General features: G+C 37.6%; 1 protein-coding gene across 3 annotated transcripts; it reads right to left on the reverse strand.

Annotated features, from left to right (window-relative positions):
- Positions 1-331: 331 nt before the first annotated feature.
- On the reverse strand, positions 332-20,803 carry inavab (innate immunity activator b). 3 transcript variants are annotated; one of them, XM_055027503.1, is made up of 10 exons: positions 20,553-20,803; positions 12,270-12,389; positions 8,460-8,593; positions 5,959-6,081; positions 5,638-5,869; positions 5,420-5,473; positions 4,281-4,587; positions 3,233-3,370; positions 2,377-3,079; positions 332-1,576 (listed from the first exon to the last, which is right to left on the reverse strand). In XM_055027503.1, the coding sequence occupies exons 2-10, from the start codon at positions 12,322-12,324 to the stop codon at positions 1,484-1,486; spliced, it is 1,839 nt and encodes a 612-aa protein (XP_054883478.1). In that variant the 5' UTR covers positions 12,325-12,389; positions 20,553-20,803; the 3' UTR covers positions 332-1,483. The 3 variants fall into 3 exon arrangements, with proteins under 3 accessions (XP_054883478.1, XP_054883476.1, XP_054883477.1); XM_055027501.1 differs by having other exon boundaries at positions 3,233-3,373; XM_055027502.1 differs by lacking the exon at positions 20,553-20,803 and adding an exon at positions 14,152-14,258 and having other exon boundaries at positions 3,233-3,373.
- Positions 20,804-21,174: the final 371 nt, after the last annotated feature.

A 21,174-nucleotide genomic window follows, 5' to 3' on the forward strand; every position in this document is an offset into this window, starting at 1 on the left:
AAACTGGTTATTGAATTATTAAAATAGCATGATATACATTTAGTTTCTTTTTGTAGCACGCACATTAACAACAGAGTCAATATGAAAATAGTTTTTTATATGGAAATATAACTTGTGTGTAATTTCTACCTGTCAATACATGTAAATAATCAGCTTTATTGTTATTACACTCTCATAGAAAAATTAGATATACATTCTGATCTAATGAATGAATTTCAGGCACCTTTAAATCTATTATTTATACCAGCATTATTTGCAAACCATTTTCCAATTTATTTCAGTCAGCTGTAAAGCCATTTAAGATCAAACGCACAAAATAAATGAAGCCAAGTTGTGTTCAAACAATATATTCTTTTACTTCCACAGTGAAACCAAAATCACAGGTTTTGTTAAACAGCAACACATTTACCAAATACACAGATAAATAATAATAAAAAAAGGCAGTAAAAAAACAATAGGCACACAAGGTAACATGATTGTGTTCTATTTTATATATATATATAAAAGACAACAATAAAATAGATTTGTTCTGCAAACTCTGGTCCATGTCTGCTTTGAGTTCAAGTTTGGCTTTGTGTGGTTTTTAGGGTGCAAATTACATTGTTAATCAACCACTGGTGGTGCTTAAAAAGGTCAAATTAAAATGAAAACAAGAAAAAAACAAAACAACCCAAGGTAGAGTTAAAGCTTTAAGGATATGAATTTCAGTTTGACCTCTTAATAGCTGCCAAGAGATTCAGTTTCGACTTTGCTTCTGTTATTTTGCTGCTTTAGTCGTGACATGTTTAAGTTAGTACCTTGTTTTGACTATCTTAACTCAGTGGGTTAATTTTTCAAGTTAGCCAGTGCAGCCTAAAATGAATGAATGAATACATAAAAATATGCTTGTAATCTTTATTTACATAGTGGATCATTTTCACATCTACTAGAAAAAAAGACAACTATTCTTTGTACATCCTCACAAAAACCTGCAATATTACCAGCTAAAAAAAGTTTAGTACCTAAAGCTCGGTACCTAAATTTCATAATTCATGTTTCAGCTTTAAGGACATAAAGTTACTTTTTAAATAAACAGCTTTGCTGACCAACAGCAAACAATTATTGTTAGTTTTTTGTCTTTATGCACCTACTTAACATTGTATAACTCTTCCACATATTAAAGATTTAAGTTTTATGACAAGCATTTCGCACTGAACAAGAGCAGCAGCAGCAAGACTCCATTCTCGTAACATGGCAAATTTTTTTCTAAATGTTAAATCAAATCTAAACATCTGCAGCAAATACAACTCTGCTGAGGAAATGTTGACCTTCTGCTGATTTCTGTTGGCAAGATGTTCCAATCTCTACCCTCATTTTATGTGTGCAAATGAAATAGTGAGTAAACAGAATGGTAAAAATACCTTCTGACAATACAATTGATATTCAGACCATTGCATTGTGGTTCAACATGTAAAACTGCAGTCGGTGAATTAATCTCTGATCTTCACACTTGACTCATGTAGTGAGAGCCATTGTCCATCATCCAGTGCTCTGGAGCTTCTTCTGCAGCTTTCTGCATGGCTCCTCTTTGGATAACCTTCAAAGAGAAAAGATTTGATTTATTTTTAAGGTTCTGATAATGACAAGCAACAGTGCATTAGCAGAATATGTTTTGCTCAGTGGAAGACTTCTCCATATCTAACTATAATAAACTTTGTTCATCATGAACTTCAATCTATAAAAAACTGATTACATTAAAATTTGGGAGGTGAAGGTGGAAGGGATTATTCTCTAGAAAATAGGCCCACACATGAATGCCATATTTTCATTTATACTAATAAAAAAAAAGCTGTATTTTATTTTCCCCCCCCTGTATTTTACATTTATGTCCTGATTTATCACATAAAACCCCAATAAAATACATGGGATGCGCCGATCCACTTTTTCCATTACGATACTGATATATATTTAGTATCGATCCATACCAGTCTGATACAGAAAAATAGCTCAATTAACTTAAAACATTTCTTTAACTAAACATTTAACAGTGTACTGAATTGCAAATTTATTTAATACTCTGCACTAGAACAGCAGATTTAAATACATCAAATAGCTTCACCAGCTTGGCCAAACATGTAAAATCAACTTTAATTTCCTCAGTGCCAGAGCAAACAGCCAATAAAGAAACTAACAAAAACAAGTTGACCATGGTCAAACATTTAAAAATAAACTAACAACCCTTCTTTAAAGTGGTTCAGAAAGTGCAATTAGAAAATCTAAACACAATGTACAATAATTTTAAAACAGTTGAATACTCAAGCAAGTCGCCGCATTTTTATCTTGTAAAGTAGAATACTACTGCTGTGAAAAAAACAAATCGCAGTTGGGTTTTCTTACTTGGTCGTGGTGTTTCTGATTCTGGTAGCTGGTTGACTCTCGAGTTGACATGTTTTTCAGCCTCACTGCTCCTTGTCTGTCCAGAGAGCGAGTCCTTGGCGTTTTGAACTGACTGCGGCGGTGCCAGGACTTCAGCTGCTCACTCACATCCTGACGCGGAGGACCCTGGAAGCTGTAGTGCATGTTGTCCGTCTGTGCAGGGGGGGTGAGTCTGATATCAGGAGGCACAGGCCTTTGTGCTCTCTGGTGGGGAATAGCAGCTTTTCTGTAATAATATTCATATGTGTTGGGGGAGGAAGCCATTTGTTGCGGGACACGGAGCGGAGTCAGGTCCATGTTAGCGGGGTAGACCATTCCTTCATCGTAATATGGTCTCTGAACCACAGGACTCATTCGAGACCCGGGGTTACGGTGAAAGGCGGTGGGAGCGAGACCTTGAGGTCCATAGCTGCCTTCTGGGCTGCAGAGCGGAGCTGCAGCCTGATACTGTCTGCGTGGATAAGAGGGGAACTCCTGACACGGGGAGTTGCTGTGAATAGAGAAGGAGCGTTCAGAGTTGCTGTCTTCGGAGCTAGCACAGCTGCTGTAGCTCATGGTAGGAGAATGAGCTTCTCCTACGATTATCTGGTATTCTGTCAGACGTCGCCTGGGACATCTGGTACGGCCACGCTCTTTATGAAATGACGATTCAGGATTGGACACCCTGGAGAAAAAAACAACAACACAGAAACAGTTCTGATTCAGAGTGTACATGGCAAAAAGAATGAAAATACACCAAAATATAAAATATATGAACGTTCTCGCCCCAGAAGAACTTTAAACATGCAGTAATGGAGTAAGTCTGCGATGTGCCTACCTGAGGGAGAGCTGTCTGTGCACACGCATCTCTGGAGTGGAGGGGGTGCTGCTGGACTGGGTGCGGCCCAGTCTCATATGGGACAGTTGTTGAGGTAAGCAAGCCTCCAACGGTGGCAACAATTCAGATTTGGCTGGACTGCTGAACACAAAGTACATATTTTCCTGTTAAATTGGGATGAACACTACAGGGCCTGTGGTTGGAGGATGATTTTGTTCTTAATGTCTCCATATGGATTCAAAGCAAGTTTGTTGGAGGCTCAACAGTTAGTCTTTCTCCCACTCCTTTTTGAGCTAAATGCATTCTTTGTATGTCTAAATATAGTATTATTACATAAAACATAAACTGATGAGTCAAACAATGTTCTTACTGTATGGATATTACTCTATATAGGTAATTATTTTTACCAATAATATGCATTCTTTTCCTTTATGTGGCTCAAAATAAAGCAATAACCAACTGTAATACTATTGTAACCACAAACATTAAAAACAAGAAACTAAACTAAACAAAAGGGATCCCTCAGAAAAACGTTCTATTGAAATACATTACTTTTGTTTTCATTTCCAAAGCTGAAAAGTTTTGATCAGCTCCAGAAATTGTTAGGATAATGAAGCCTAAATATTTTTTACATTGTGAAGTCTTTTCAAACATCTGTTTGATTTTCTAGTGCTTAACTCACTTTTTGCTGCCTCATATAATTTGTCCGCACACTTATGGATGCCACAATCAAGACACATGTATTTCCTGTTTCACTGGTCATAATGTTGTGCCTCTTTCTGTGTGTTGGCTTTTTGCGCCAACAGATGGCAGTGTCGCACTTTCCACTAGATTGACTTCTTCTACAAAGCAGCATAAATCAGGGCATATAGTAAAGGGAATTAAGCATCAATATCAATCAATAGGTAATACGGTAGGTGTAATATTACAAATGATTTACAATCAGAAATAAAACTTAATTTTCAACCTTCTTATCAGAGGTAAAATGGCTCACATAATCTAGACTTAAAAAAGCAGGACCTCTGTCACGACGGATGGTCTGTCTCACCTCTTAGTGCTGGAGGAACGCGACTTCTTGGTCTTCTGGTACGGCTGGTCAAGGCTGGACTCCGACCACGGGGAGTGCTGGATGGGAGGAGGGTCGTACGCAGGGCTGGAGCTGAAACTCAACTTGGAGTCGATGCTGGGGCAGGGAGACTGACAGGGGTTAGAGAGCGGCGACCGAGGAGCCGCTGATGAAGACATGTAGGAGCTGTCGACGCAGGAATGTGAGGACATGGTGAGCGGCCGGGGCGAGTCCATTTCCACTGGATAATGAAGACCAGTGGATGGTTGCGAGGACCGGCTTGTAACTTCTGGGAACAAATGCATAATTATGGTTAAGTATTTAGTATAAATGACTGCTGAGCAAAGACTATTTTGGAGCGTCTTCTATGAAATGAAACCAGGGAAGGAGTGGTTCACAAAATAGAAACTGAGTCTTCCAATGACAAAGACAACCTGAATAATTAGAAAAACAGGTTTAAAATGATGATTTTATTTGAGGGAGAAAACTAATCAACACACCTTATCCAGGAAAAGAAGAAACAACAAAAAAAGAAACATAATGGCACCAGAGTGCTTTTGGAAAATAATCAGTGGACTGAATACATAAATCAAATGTTTTGGAAGATGGTGGTGGAAAGAGTGCAATGGTCTGGGAGGTCTCACTGATTCAGGAGTTGAAAATTGTTACCATAAATGAAAAAAAACCATAAAATCTTTTCTCCATCATAAAATCCTGAATGAAAACATCTAGCTATTAGTGTATACAAAAAGGAAACTGGGCCAAAAATTTCTCCACTGAGATTTATCAGAAATGTGGCCAGTTATCATTATGCAAAGCCAGTTATTAGTTTTAGAGTACAATTACTTTTCTTTGAAGAGCAGGTTAATTTTAACAGAAAATCATAATTTTTTGTACTTGCTGGTTTTGTCTTTGAGATCATGATTTGTTTGATAATCTGAAACATTTAGGTGCAACAAAAAAGTAAAAAACTGAATTTGTAAGAGTTCAAATGTTTTTTTTACATTAGTGTATCTTTTATTGCTAATAACTCGAGCGCTAAAATCCGAGCTTTTTGCTCCCACTGGAAAAATGAAACTAAACTTTTCTATTTGTACAAATCGGGACAGGTTAATTCTTACCTTCATCTTGCACCGCAGAGTCAGATAAAGAGCTGTCATCAGATGTGCCAAGATCTGATAGAAAAAGGAAACAAAGCACATGCATTCATATTAAAACAAACGAATTGAACTAAGTCAGAAGTTTTATTACTTTCAAAATCAAAGGGGCTTTGAAAGTCATGAAGGGATTTGTCATCAAACTCTCAGTCTGTGGCTTTTGGAACAGATGAGTTTCTCACCTTGTTGTGTAACATTAAGACCAGGGAGTGGCGATGATCGGCCACGCTCCAGCCGCAGCTGAAAGGCCTTTTCTTGAAGCTTCTTAAGTTTCTTTTCTTCAGTTTTGCTGTGCAGTATCCGACTCTTCCTGACGGACTTGCTCAGGTGATCTTCCTCACAGAGCTTGCGGGCAGCTTCGTATATCTTCGTCTGAAGCGCCAAATCGACATCCACCAGAGTCAGTTCTGAATTCTGGAGGTTAAACAACCAGAAATGTTAGGTTTCTGTGCCATTTAAAACAATAAATCCTAGACTCTGCCATCTGAAAATGCACCAGGTACCTCTGATCCCTGAGGAATGTTTTGCTCGTCCAGTTTAAACGCAGCGCCGATGCGCCTGCGAATCTGTGGAGGCTTCTCTCCTGGTAGCAGAGGGTAATCCTTTGGCAGCTGACCTGTCAGCTCCTACACAATAATAATAATAAAAAATAATTAGAACGCTCATTAATATCTTAATAACACTGAAAGTTTCATTTTGTAGGACAGACAGAGGATTTATTAGACAGTTAATCACAACAAAGGTTTGTTCAAAATCACAGCCATTAGTTTCTGTTGCACTCGTTTGAAGGGGTTTATCCAACACCCTTCATGGTGGTTATGAAACAATAGACAAAAATCTGTATCGGATCCTTTCCAACGTGTTCAGACAGACAGATTCAAAGACTTAGTTGCACAATTCTGCGTGCAACCAAGCAGGGGATTTTGTTTCACAACCGCATACTTTTGAATTTCACTTTCTGACAGAATCAGTTTTCATACCCAGCAAGACGCAGATAAAACAATAAATACATTTCAGGGAAGTTCACTGACACAGAGGCATCATTCTTACACAACCTCATTAATTGTGGTTTATGAGTGTCCTTATTCTTTGTCACCGAGATGTGAGAGAGGGAGTGTGACTCCCATTAAGCATGTCTCAACAGGACTGCCCAGCCCAAGTGTCAACGGGAAACAGCGACCCATCTTGGGATTCCACTTTCGAGTGCCTGTGCGTGTCAACACTACAACTGTTTCCCAATATGTCCAGCTTGGAAATTACATGTAATGTGCATGCCTGTTTTTATTGAATCCTTCACTCAGCTGGCAAAGAAAGAGGAAGTTAAATGTGTGTGGAAAAACAAAAAACAACCTCGAACTAGATGCAATTCTACAGAAATGCAAAGCTTTACTGTTTCCTCTCTTAGATGTTATCTATGGATTTCCAATGAAAAATGATATTAAATAGGATCCTATTCAACTGCTGATTCTGCTTCATGTTCCTGGATTGGTGACGCCACTTGAGGCACAATAACCACGACGCTTAGCAGCCATTACAAAACTTTGTATCAGATGAACAACTTCTGAGAGATTTTGACTAATATTCCCAAACATTTGAGAAATACCTAAGTTGAAAGAGTTCAACCATACAGTTTGAACCAGAGTTTGACTCTTAAGAGACGATGGATGGTGCTATGAATGATAAAAATGAAGCAGAGAAGATGCTAATCTTTAAGACCTTTACCAGTATTTTCCTTTATTTTAGCCTCTGTGCATATTGAGCTTTTGAAAAATTATTGAACGCCATCATCTGCTTGTATCACCTGAAATGTTTATGTCATTTGCCAGCAGGGTGCAGATGAACACAGTCTGATCTCAATCTGCTTTATCTTAGAGAAACAACTTTGCAGTTTCTGTCTGCTGAGCTACGGAAACTTTTTCTTCCAAGAAGGAAAAAAATAGAAGTGTCTTACTGACTGGACAGATGAGGATGATAGGCCAAGGATTTTTAATTAAATTTCAGAATAATATGTTTCAACATTTTTCTTAATCAAAGATCTGTGATAACTATAAAACCTTATGAGCTGGAAGCATTTTCACAGCAAAAAGGAAAAGATTAAATATACTGATAACTCATTTTCTGGAGAATGTTTGGGCAATTCAATAAAACATTATGTACAGTTGCTTTTCTTTTTTCCACTTTGCAAAGACAGACAGTTTGCTGGAGAAGTGTCTCCAAGGTTGAAATAAACAAAAATAAGGGCCATGCCTTGCGTATGACATGGTGTGAACATTTTATTTGACCGCAAATGGTGCTAGGAGTGTCCTCACCTCAGAGAGCAGAAATCAGCAACCTTTACAAGCCAAACTGTGGCTTTTGCCCTGATACTGGAGAATAAAATGGTCTAAAAAAACGTCTAAAAAGACCAAAGTATACATGACCCTTGTTTAGTTTATTATTAAAAAATAACTGCTGTATACAAATAGTTTGGTTTATGGTTATTTCCATTGACAAGTTTTAGAACAAAGAAATAAACATCAAAAATGTGGAGCACTAAATAATTAGTGCTCCACTTCTGTGGAAAATCGAGGAAAAAAAATTAATTGGTGACCTCATGCCAAAACAGAAAGAAAAATACCATTAATTTGACCTGAAATTGTAGAAAAAAACCCCCAAAACTTTATGATATTCAAGAGATTTTGCAAGACAGAAAAACTGAGAATCTTTGTCACATGTCTGAAGCAACATTGTGAAAATTTGTGTTTCCACACAAGATCTCCCTGGAGCTTTTGTGAAACCAACCATGGTTAAAAAGCAGTAAAATGAGTCAGAGGCACAAAACTGCCCCACCAATCTAAGCCTTCCTAAACAGGCAATGAATCATCAACAGGCTGACTGCGGATTGGATCGCTTTGATTAAATGTAACATCTTTAGTTTTGTCAAACAAAAACATTGCATATCATTTCAAACAAAATCAATCCTGAACGTTTGCTCTTAAAGAGTTGGTCTGAGATTGTGACTCACCGCCTCTCGGATGCAGAGCTTCTTCAGCTCCAGTATGCAAATCTCCAGTCGGTCTTGGAGCTCCTGGTGTTTCAGCTTCATGGCTCGCGTGTGTGTGGTCACATCTTTTGCATGCGTAGTTGGACTGTCGGAGCCTGTGCCGTGCAACAAGAGACAAAACACGACTTAGTTTCATATCAACAATCGTGATTATGACTGTCCTAAAGTTCATTACGGGGTGAGTAGTTAATAATAAAGCTCACAGGGAGGTATAACGTAATTAATGAATAACTCAGTAAAATCAAAACAAAACAGGAATTCAAAATAAAAACATCGGAAAAACTTTATTAAACCTATTGTTGGGTTTGTCCCCATTGTAACCCCAACACAGAGAACATTTTGTGAGCGCTGATGCGTTGACTCCGGGTCAGAGACATGTTGTTTCAAGCATCACTTCCATTGTTGCTGAACTGCATTGCTTTATCGTGACAAGTCAGTGTGCAAACTGAACGCTTGCTCCAGGTACACAACACATGAAAAGCACCCATTGTTTAGAAAAAAGCTATTTAATAAGTAAAGGACCTGTTCAACAATTACTAAAGTATGAAACTGGATTTCTCTGACTAATTATATGAATCAATTTATTTATATTTTTAATTGACATCATGTTTTGAAATATTTATTTTTGAAAACAAAACAGTGAATGAATCAAATTTTTGAGTGGAAAGCCTTTGTTCATTTGGAGATTAGCCAACACAGAAGTTCAGACAAAACATAACTCTTTAAGTGAAGAATAAACTCTTGGTGCATTCCTCATCATTGACACCGAAACTGCACAATCAGTACCAGAATCTTTCTAATTGCAGACAATGTTAAGAGTGTGACTGGTGCCGTCTGTAGCCATGGCGACTGATGACATGAAGATTAGTCTCAGGCTGGGAGGGGCTATTAGCCACAATGCATCGAGTGCTGCATACTTTCAGAGATTACTCGAAGAATCCCTGCAGGTGCTGACAAACATCGGAGGTGCAACAGGAAGAGAACGTGACAGCACAACAATAGGCTAAAGATTCCCCCCATTTTCAGACACAATCCCCTTTTCAATGTGGACTGACACGTTTTCATTGTGCAAAGCAGAAACCACGTGGCTCAATTAAAGCACGGGGAATGTCAGAGAGGACAACGTACCAGAGAAAGTTCAAGTTTCATGCAAGTTGAGATAAGAAACGCTGACTGACTTATTTATGAGGACTGTAATTTAGTTAATATTTATTGATTCAATAAGCTTTGAATATGGATTTTATCGGCTGCTGGTAACAGTGTTATCTGTGCGGGGTGTGTCCTACCAATTCACTGACACTCCATTGAACAGGATGAATGTGTTACTGGTGTGGAAAGAATGTATTCATGACGAGGGAATAACAGCAAATATTCACCCTTTTGTGCTGGATTAACAATTTCTGCATATCTAACTTTATATTTTCCATTAGTATTGGGTTAGCAGTCCAAAAGATTGAGAGAGAAAGATTAATAATAAGATTTGTCAAGAAAGATAAACAAAAGTCAAAGATTAATTTTTGATTTTACTTTTGAGTCTAACCAAATTTAAACTCATTTGCTTTACAAAAAAGGAAAAAAATTCAACTCAAATCCACTTAAGCAGATATTCAGCAAGACTTATATGGCAAAAAAACTGTTTTAAAACAAGTTTAAAATGATGAAGAATGAAGAAGACATGTAAAATCAGACAGCAATTTAACCTTTCTAGAGTCAAAGGAAGCATAAGTTATATGCTTGTAAGTGCTTATAACCCAAAGATAATCAATTTGACAATAAGCGGTCTAAATACAGTACATCTTTATATTATGAATGCATCCATGTGAACAAGTTTAAAGTGGTAAAAGAAAAACTTTATCTATGATGAAATCAGTGTTTATCAAATATTAAATTCTGCTCACAAGCACACCATAATAAATTGAAAGAAAAAATGGAAAGAAAACTAAATGCTTTTTTACAGCTTGCTGCAAAATGTCAACATTGCCTAAATAAAGAAGTGTATGTAATAAAATCAAAAACAGCACTGACTGAGACTGCCTTAAGTGATGTAATTTAAGTCAGAGTTTGTTAGATTCAGGAACCAAAAGTTTCACAATGAGCAAATCAGCAGGTTATGCAGTTACATTTAAATATAGAGGGCATGTCTGCACAGGCACTTCCTCAATTCTAACAGGCTTTCGTCTTTATTAGCTTATATGGAAACACCGCAAATCCCATTATTGCTTGGAAGTTCAAATAAGCAGCAGGTTCTTGTAGTAAGAATCAGTGTGGTCATTTAATCTAAATCAAGAGTCAAGACAGAAGCTGACCTGGTCAGTTTTGAATCGGCTCACTGAGTATACCAAACAACTTTTTTCATTCACAAAATTGATCATTTACACTTCACTTTAATTGTCTGACTTACTAATTCACTTATTTGATTTAGACTGTAAAGGAGAGAAAAAGACCCCCAACAACATATCCAGTATAATGTTTTTGAATTCAGAGGAAGGCTCAGTCATGTTGAGACCCAGCTGAAGGCCTGACCTAGACAAATAATGAGCTTCAAACAGGAGAAAAAAAACATGGTTGGACAGCCAGGTGATACCTCTGTTATCTCAGCCAAAGACATTCAACTATGATTAATGATACAGGCCTATTACTGCTAGTACAGAGCTGTCATCATAAAAAGCATTGCTTCACTCATCTGGTATGTCTTCTTTACACGACCTGCTGAAGGTAAGTACAACGCATTTGTCATGATTAGCAACTGTAACAAACAAGGTTTTCCTGAGCTTAATGTGAATTTGAACACTTTTTCAATGTCTAAGCACTAGTTTTTGCATTTCAAATCACTTAAAAGTTCTGTCTTGCTTATATGAGCCTCCTAAATTAAAAAGCAGTTCAGCAGCTTGTTTCGTGTTTTTGTAGAGCTGCATTTACTTCGTCTTGAAAGTCAAAGATTGGATATGGGAAAGACGTCTCACTACTGCCAGGCTTGTCATATTAGTAAGACGGATAATTGCTGGGATTTATCAGATGTTTACCAGTCTAAAATAACGAGCCATATTTGTGAACACATTAGAATCACAACCAGAGGGTCTCTGGTCTGTTTGACCCCAAAAGTGCTGGAAAAAAAGAAGCAAAAGGCAATGTTTGAGGCAAAGCTAAAAGACAACCAGCGTTTAAGAACCGATTGGAAAATTACATCCACGGACGGCTGTGGGTGTTTCTGCCAATATCAAATTAAAGAGCAGGAAGATAAAAGACAGTGACCTCATGTTGTTGCAGAGATTTAAGACTTTTCATTAATTTTGAAGAGCTTTGTTTTACTGTCTTTTTTTGGTACTACATTAAGCTGTTAAAAAATAACAAAGTTTTAAACGTAGCATTTGGATTGGTTGCTCGTCTCCATAGGCCTGCCTCAGCTCCTGATGAAAGCAGCTGATAATAATAATAATAGTAATAAAGAAAGAACCAGTTAAGGACCGGAACAAGAGCTTGTGTTGGTGGAAACATAAAGAACTGGCGTTAAGCAAGTTCCAGTTTATGAATAGAACTGGTCTGGTGAAAAAAATGCAGGTGTGTTTAATGTGATATACGAATAAGATTTGCAAACAGTTTACTACAAGAATCTCAACAGAGTGTTATAAGTGCAGCAGCCATATCGAATCTGCAGCAGGAATTTTACTCTTAGGAGATGTTCTTTTTGGTTTTCCAACAAGAAAAAGTAATGCATGCCATTTAATGATTACTCAATACTTCAGAACATTTTCATCATAAACTATTTTGTACCTGAATGAAGAATAATGCCGCTGTCCGTGTCGCTGATTTCTCCAGTGACTTCCATGTCAGCTGATCGACTTCTTGTTACTGGTTTTCGATTGAAGCAAACGATAAGAGCCACACCATGCCCTGTGAAGTACAAGACCAGCCAATGTTACATTAAAAATAAACACAAAAAGGAAGAGTAGTTTGTGGAGTCTTCAGTATAAACATTGTGTTCAAATTCATAATTATTGCTGACAAAGGGAAACTGATTTTTATGAGTATAAAAATGATTAGAAATACCGCAGGTCACAGCATTTAACCAGTTAGTAGCACAGGTGTAAACAGCAGTAGTCGCAAACTTACAAACATTTCCCTTCATACATTTCCTTAAAGTGCTGGAGGGTCTGAGATTTCTCTGGCTTTATGTAGCAACACAGCTCCCAACACATTTTTCTCTCACTCAACAAGGACAAATTTGGCTGTTTGCAAATATTTCTGATTTAGAAAACACAATGGTTGTGGTGTGGAAACCAAGGAGAAGCAAATGCTGGCTGGTTACTGACCAGCTAATATCAACGTCAGCCAAGACAAACATGAGCAAAACATTCCTTCCCAACATTACCTAACCTTGCTACCTGTTGCTTCAGTGATTCAGGTGTGACGTGCCTTATTGACCTCACCGACAGGCATAGTCAGCGTCTTCCAGAGGGTGAGTACATACACATGTTGCTCTGTCTACGGAGTTTCCTGTGACTGCATGTTTGTTAACACTCTGATGATTGTTAGTTCAGTCCATGTAATAACTGGCCTGAGACATAAATCCACCTGATGTCAAAGAGAGAGCGACTGTGAGGCTTGGTGGTTTGATTATTAACCAGAAAAATGAAGAAATGTGATGGTGACCGCATTCCAACACACAGGAGAGGGTCACTCTGGCGAACACCAGAAGGCTCCCTGCTGCCTTTGGATAGATAAGCTACTATACTGATGGTGCTGGCCCATGATGACACTGAGGAACATACAGGCATTAGTAAAATCTCTCCCTTTATTATTCAGGACATGACAAACTGCCTCCACAAATCTCATGACTTTGAAAATCTTGTGCCATCAAACCACAGATAAGCTGCTGCCGTCATTGCCCAAATTAACAGAAATCACTAATACACAAAAGGTTGAAGGAACAAAATTATCCAGATGAGATTTCAAACAGAACAAGGTAAGGCACATTTAAGAAAAAAAGCCAACTTGACCAAATAAAAAGAAAATCCCAGATATATGCAGGTAGCAGAACTGAGGTGATAAAAAACAAAGCCATACTATAAACAATGTAAAAGCAATGCTGATCAGTTAAACAAAAATTGGTAAAAAAAAAATAAAATGTTACAACATCTATTAATTAGACAGGTTTCGTTAAAAACAAAACCTTTATTGCCAAAAATTATTTTAAAAAATCCCAGAACTAAAAGTGGAATTTACCATAAATCTCTTTTGTGAAGTGAAAATGCATTAGAAGTTCCTCGTTTCTCATTGTCTGGTCCAAAGCTGAGATAAATGGGTGATCAATTCATTTATTATGCTTTGAACAGGACTGAAGTTGCTTCTTTTAATTTACAAAAACTTAGACAACTGAAGCAGTGAAAAGCTCTGAACGTTCAGTATTGTGATGTCTGAAGAACGCAAGGTGTTTGAGAAACGATTATTCTGATATGGCTAGACAAAAGAATATTTCTGAAGCATAAATATTTATTGATTCTATAGTTTTCAAATATTGGTACAATTATGTGATGTAAATCCCACTTTTTTAAAATTAAAAACAGAATATATTCTACACTATGAATAAGAAAACAGATGAAAGCAGATGTTTCTCAGACACTTCCAGCCAAACAGCAATCTGAAAAGTACTTACTCAGTGGGAAATTTAAGGAAAAACAGCCCAAATCAAAGAGGTGCAATAATCCTCCTGAGAATCCGTGACTTGAATGTTCAGAAAAATGTGAGCGGTGTGGAGTCTGGGCAGGAATGAGCGACTCGCCCACAGAGCGCGGTGCTTTCTGGAGAGGAGTGGCTGCATTCACAGAGGGCTGAGCGCTTTAAACACGGTGTCAGATAACCCAACTCCACTGGCAGAGTTTGAAACTGTGTCAACAACAATGACCAACACACTGAGGAATTACACCTAGCATTGCCCTCATATCAGCACACAAACACACGAGTGGCAACTTGATCAAAACGGTTTTCCTTCACATTCGCTACGGCTCTAATGAAACCAAGCAGTTTACTAATTAAAAATAAAGTAACAAGCAAATGAATCTATTAGACGATCATCAGAAAAGCAAAACAAATGGTACAGCTCAAGAAATACTTTCTCAATTTTAATATGCTGTGACCAATCTTTGATATCCCCACCCAGACTTAGTCTGTCTTGACGATTCTAACCTGTCATCCGTCTTTAGCAGTAATGCTCACCGTTTCCTGTGACAACTTGTTTAAAGGCTCAGATTTGAGGGAAAGATTGAAAAGTGTCTTTTAGAGACGACTAAAGACAAACTTTCTTTAATACAGTGCTTCCCAAACTTTTCAGCTTCTGATTCCCAAATAGCAATGTAGCGTGTGACTGACTAGTAATGCTTCTGTGTACAAGAATCTGCCATCAATTAAACACGGGTATAATAAAAATAAAACCCACACCGAATACCATTAACTTGCTTTATCAATTTTCTAAGCATGTTTTTGTCTCTTCTAAGGTAAAATATTATAAAAATGCTTTAATCATGGTCCTTTTATGTGTTGTTTACTTGGATTTCCAAAAAGAAGCTCCATAGTTCCTGATTTGGGCTCGGCACCCCTCACCCCCTTTCAGGAACCACTGCTTTAATTAATGGTTTTAAAAGATTTTATGACTTTAGAAGCCATTTTACTGGTTTTCTGATAATTACCATTCTAGCTTGTTTTCTAACTTCAGTGATTCAGACACGCAAAGAAAGTAATTTTGACTACTGCCACCTCCTGGTTGTGGACTACAGGATTCTTCTATGTTCCCGTAAAACAAAGTTAAGCGTTCACAGACCTTCATAAGACCTTTACAAGACTTCAGACATGTTTGAATTATTAAATAAACTCAATACAAACATAATTTACATTATAGCACACAGTTAATCACAAAGGTATTTATCTTCTGGGTGATTTAGATTTAAAATAATTTTAAATCAACTAAGTTTGTGTCCAATTAGAAAAGATGACAAGAATCTCTTGACACATACAACAAGACAGAAGAATCAATAAAAATAAAAAAAAGTTTTTCCATTTCAGAAAATAAAATTATTTATGTTCTTGTCAATAATGAGTGGTAAAATATCTGGTCCTATTTAAGTCTTTTAAATACCCTATTAACAACACTTAAAAAAAAAAAACAGTAATTAACTCGTAACTCTTGATATGCGTGTTGCCACTTAAACATTTCCACTTGATGACAATCCAGAGGATATTTTGTGGCCTGTCATGTAAAAACATATGGAGAAGCAAATGGCAGCGGGAAGTCCACTTGATTTAGGCAGACTTGCAGCACCTGCTCCGCTCCTGCATGGCTTAAATTCATTCTGAATCTACACACTCATTTGGGCTTTCCAGGAATGTTGGGTCTCAGACATGTAGCAAAAGGTCCGGCGATTCCCAGACATTGGAGAGTCAGATCTCAAATGACATGGCACCCAGGAAGCAGCAGCTTTAGAGGTTGTAGTTTTAGGTTAGCAACATTCATCAGCCTTGACGGCGCGAACACAACTGGACACATGAGAAACACCGGGCCTCTTATTGTTCTGGCATGCCAAACCTTGAGAAGTCGAAGGAAGGTAATTTCCATGCAGAAATCTTTATCGGACGATTCAGTTTTGTTTCCCGGCTTCCGACGGAAAACAAAAGCGGAACTGCCATTTCTGTTTAAATAGCCTATTAAATAAGAACACTTCCCCATTTAAGTAACACTGATGCAACAAAACAATTGAAAACTGATATTTGTGAAAAACGTAAGCCTGTTCACAGGATTTACAACAAAGGTGAAGACTACAAAAAACACAAACAAACTCCTTGATGACAGGAAGGGGCTATTTTAGAACAACTTGGGATGGGTTGAGAGAAGGCAGCCGGGGAAAAAATTATCCTTTTCATCCCAAACAGAGGCAGCATATTGCATAAACATGCTGTAATCCAAACAGTCTGATAACCCTAACTGAGGGAAGTGCTGTCATAGCAATGAATAATGACCCATTCTGGCCATGGGAAACTACCGTCTGTGGGAGACGTTTTCTAAGAGCCTACTTTAACACAACTTCCACCAGAGCCGTGGAGGTAACCAGTTGCTGGATGTAGTGGGTAGTTTATATAAACTACAAGTCCCTGAGAGACAGAGGGCAGCTTTGTGTCGGCTACAGCAGCTGGCAAAACAAATTCTTCAAATACTCCTGAGTCCTTTTTTAAGTTCATGGTTACATGTAGAGCCTTCAGTGACAGACAATCACACTCGGAGCCGCTGCCTTCCTTCTCGGTTTTTCTCCTGTAATTAACTTGATGTTTATGAGAATCCGATGATGATGTGAAAACAAGCTGAAGCCCCCCGCACCAAGTGTGGCGTGTAAATCCACATGGCAAACGCTTTGGGCTTAACATGTGAACATTATTTTACCCATGGAGAAATTAGTCATTTAAGGTTTTTGATGCAATGTATGTAAACTTGGTTTTGGAATAACCATACCTCTAATTACCCTCCAGTTTATTTTTACCCAGGCATCACTTGTTAGCCGCATTCCTTCAACCCCACCCTCTCATATCAGCAGGGAATCTCTTCATCCCTCGTCCCTTCCTCCATTTTATCTCCTCTTCCTCATTTATCTCTCCAAATTTATCTGCCTTATTCTTCTCTTTTATTCACTCAGATGCCCTAAATCTCTGTCTTTGTTCTACGTTTCATGCAGGAAATTGACTGGAAGTATGAAACTAGATACCATCCAAAATGAGTCTCCTTCTCCCAATCCTCCACCAGATGACTCGCCATCACATCCAGTTCACTTCAGCTGCATCCTTAGATAATCTGTTTGTTTTTTTTTAAATATGCAGCTAACTTTGTTGTAGCTTGGTCCTTCTAGAAAGGTTTCTATAGAATTGGTAAAAAAGATACAAAAAATTATTGAACATTCAAAGCATGAATTCAGAACAAAGTAAATGTGACATTTTAAGTTTATTGTGGAGTTTGGCATTGTGAATTTTTAAAAATATATATATATATTTTATGAACCGCAAATGAATTTGATCGAATATTAGAGCATGAAAACAACAAAACCCACATATGATCAAAATGGGAGTTGTAGAAAAATTGTTCTTATAATATTTTTACTCATGTAAGCCTGCCATCACTGGTCAAAGTAATGAATGACATCAACTATAACAACTCCCACACTGTAAAAAACGTATTTTTATTTATTTCCAGTTCAATTTTGCTCTATTTTATATTGAGTTTATTATTCTTCTCCTGCTTTCCAGGAACCTTAACATACCATCACATACTCTCGGTCTCAGTTTACAGTTTTGTGGTGTGCAATAAATACCAAATTTCATGGCAAAAAAGTAAAACTGAAATTAAATAGTTAAAATTTTTAGAGAAGATTTAGACAATCCAAAACTGTCTTAATTATGAGCTTTAATTATGTTGATATTGTGGTAATTTAGAGCTTAAAAACATATTGAAACATGTTTGAATGACTGCAGATGCCTTCGGAGGCTTCTGTTAACTTTTGCTATGCTTGATGATCACAAGCCTAGAAAATTTACTAAGTCAGTAAATAGGACCATGACCTGAAAAAGACTTGAACCTTGTGACAAAGACCAGAAGCTCTTAAAAAATGTTTTTCTTTTACAACAACAAAGACATATTTTGTCTTCCATGCAGAATCTATTTCAACCAGTTCTTAATTTTTCATGTTTTGTGGGTCTCAGAAACATTTGTGACATCTTCACCCTCAACATCCTCAAACTTGGTCGTACGATGATTTATGTTAACCTGAGGCAAAAGGTGAACTGCCAATTATTTACCTCTAAACCAATCAATCACTCGTGTGTTTTGGCAACACTCATATCTGTGGCTACCAAGGAAACCTTACTAAAGGAATGCAAGTCTGAACCGAGTGGGGATACTCAGCGTGGGTTTTTAATGACCGTCCCACTGGCAGGTCTGTGAAACTTAGGGGGTTAAGCCACTTGCCCCCAGGTCAGAGCTCAGGAATGCATAAACTGCAGAGATATTTCATCGCACAAAAATCACAAGCTAACTAATGAGAGCGCTGCAGGGTGGGAAGGCATTTCGCTGACTGGAGCTGAGCTACGTTCATACAGTAATCAATGCTGCAAATATCTGGATCACTGGAGTAAAACTTGGTCTTAATTTACCTTTCACCAATTCCTTTTTTGGGATTGGGATCTCACTTTTCTGCCTGTCACAGTTGTGAAGTCTGGTTTATTTGCATAGCAAATTTCTGCAACAAGCAATTCACAATGCTTGATATGATGCACTTGAATTTTTATGACACCAATTTGCAAGAAGTTGTGTTAAACCTTTTGAAAACGTGATTTCCAAACCTCAGCAACTTGTGTTTTAATTGCCTTGACCTTTTTTGTTCCCATCTAGTCAAAGAGGATGTTGCAAGCTTAAAACTTCTCTGTCCACTCTATCTTTACACTGTTCTACTTCTTCTCTTCTGCTTTGTGGACAAATGATAAGAGATAAAGCCCAGAATCACAAGTAGAGCAAGAGCAAATAAACACAAAGATGTGGCGACTGGGACCCTTTCATGGTAGTTTGACTTCATGTACACACTAAGATGGTTACAGCCATCACAGTGAAAATAAACTCTTTAAATTCTCTGGTTTACGCATTTTGAAAGCGTACATATGTATGTTTCACACTTTTCTATATCTTCAGTTTTCTCTTTGCTTAATAAATAATTACCTCTATGGTATCTAGTTTTCTACCCGTAAAGTTAGATTTAAATAAATGTTTAACCTGGTGAATACTGAATCATTTACACATCAAAGGGGAAAAAAAATAAGCCTCAGTTTCTGGAGGCTAATTACAAAAAAAAAAAATATGACAAAACCTCCAAAACAACTGGAGCTAAACCAAGCAAAGCTTTGCAACTTCTGTATCAAAGAGAAAGAATTTAGGAGAATTTAGGAGGAAAGGGATGTCATGTTCTGACTAATTCACAGTTTAATCTAGTTTCTGATAGTCAGGCAAAAAGCCTGACTATCAGTGGATGAAAATTCAATGCTCCTTACAAAAGTCTGTGACTCTTTAACAAAGGGCTCCAGTGAATAGCAGCTGAATTAATCCCACGTAGTGACCTGATGCTGGAGCTTCTTCAAGCATTCAGCATACAGAGGTGAATGAATCTTCTATCAACGCAGACTGAGCACACAGAGGTAGCGTCACATTATGTGGTGTTGATATTGGGTCAACACCAATACCAACGAGCAGGAAGGTGGAGATAGAGTACTATTTAGTTACCATAATGTATGTCTATATACTGTCGTGAATTTCAGTGTGCAACAATGTGATGGGGTATAAATTCAAAAATATATAAACCCCAAAACCAACATTGATCACTACATACAGCAACATAAAGCACATCACTTGATTCAAGAATGCTAAATAAACTTTTCAAAGAGACTTTAAATGCATATTTGAACCATTTTAGTAAAGGCATTAGTAATGTAAATACATTTCACTACAGACTTACCTCTGCTTAGTTTTGCCTTTCATTGAAACAAGACATATTCATATTATAAATGTTACAAGACACTAAAAAGTATCTCTCTATAAAACAATATTTTAGATATATTTACAGTGGAGATAAACTGTAATGTTTATCAGTTTTGCACACTGCCTGTATCTACAACACTGCGAACCAGATAAATTACTCTCTTTTTTTAAACTTCCAACTGATCAAATAGTTTTTCTTGAGCACCCATTATACTCCTCAAAGTACATAGAATCAGCATAATCACAGAAACCATGGATGTACATCATGTAATCAGTCAGCAGCATCAAGTTGCTGTTGGGCCGCAGCTTTGAAGGAGTTTCTGAAAGTTTCCTCTTCAACTGAGAAGATTCCCCCACTAAACACATCGATCATCTCTTTTACGTCACCACCACCCCTGGAAAACTTTATGGCTTTAAATGGGAGTCTTTTACAACCAAAAGAAATGCCATTAAAAAAAAACCACACACACACAAAACGATAAAGCTTTTTCTCTTCTTACCTCTGCGGTCAGTTAGCTTGCTAGCATCGTGCCCCGGCTACATCCATACAGCCAGCGCTCCATCGGCTGCTCGCATCCTCCCAGATTTAACCTGGAAGTTTCTTCTTTACGCCGACTACAAAAGCGACGAAAACACCGCCAAGCTTCTATGTCGGGTACAGTTTCTAATCACTATGACAAAACCCCGAACATTGAGCTAAATTTCGTCCCCCAAACGCAGCCGTTGTTGAATAAGATACTCCACGAGCTCAGTAAAGTATAGCAATGTAGTGTTGCCTTCACGTACGGTCGAAAACGAGCACGAATCAACAAGCGTTCACCAAGGTAACCACCTAATTTGTGTAGAGCTGTTTTGAAGGAGAGAAAAACGGGATGGTTCAGTACAATAAATACTTACAAATAAAAAGGAAATAAATACATACAACACACGTACTTAAAAAAAATCTCAAAACCCGTCCTGTTTAAGTATTTCTGTTTCTACGCTTAAGTATGCTGTTACTTAGTTACAATCGCGGTGTGAAAAACAAACAACAAAACGTAAGTCATCGTGAGTTAATTGTCTATTAATTGATCACCCGATAGGGTTTAGTGATCCCACACATCTGCACCAGCGGTCAATAAA

Source organism: Poeciliopsis prolifica, unplaced genomic scaffold (genome assembly GCF_027474105.1).
Source record: "Poeciliopsis prolifica strain line A6 unplaced genomic scaffold, Auburn_PproV2 SCAFFOLD003, whole genome shotgun sequence".
NCBI lineage: Eukaryota > Metazoa > Chordata > Actinopteri > Cyprinodontiformes > Poeciliidae > Poeciliopsis > Poeciliopsis prolifica.

Bases quoted from the DNA above. Each gene is read 5' to 3' on its own strand.
- inavab (XM_055027501.1), bottom strand. From the start codon at position 12,324: ATGGAAGTCACTGGAGAAATCAGCGACACGGACAGCGGCATTATTCTT. The intron at 6,082-8,459 runs GTGAGTCACAAT...ATTATTGTGTAG, and splicing joins AGCTCTGCATCCGAGAGGCG to GAGCTGACAGGTCAGCTGCC. The intron at 5,474-5,637 runs GTGAGAAACTCA...TTTTTCTATCAG, and splicing joins TCTTAATGTTACACAACAAG to ATCTTGGCACATCTGATGAC.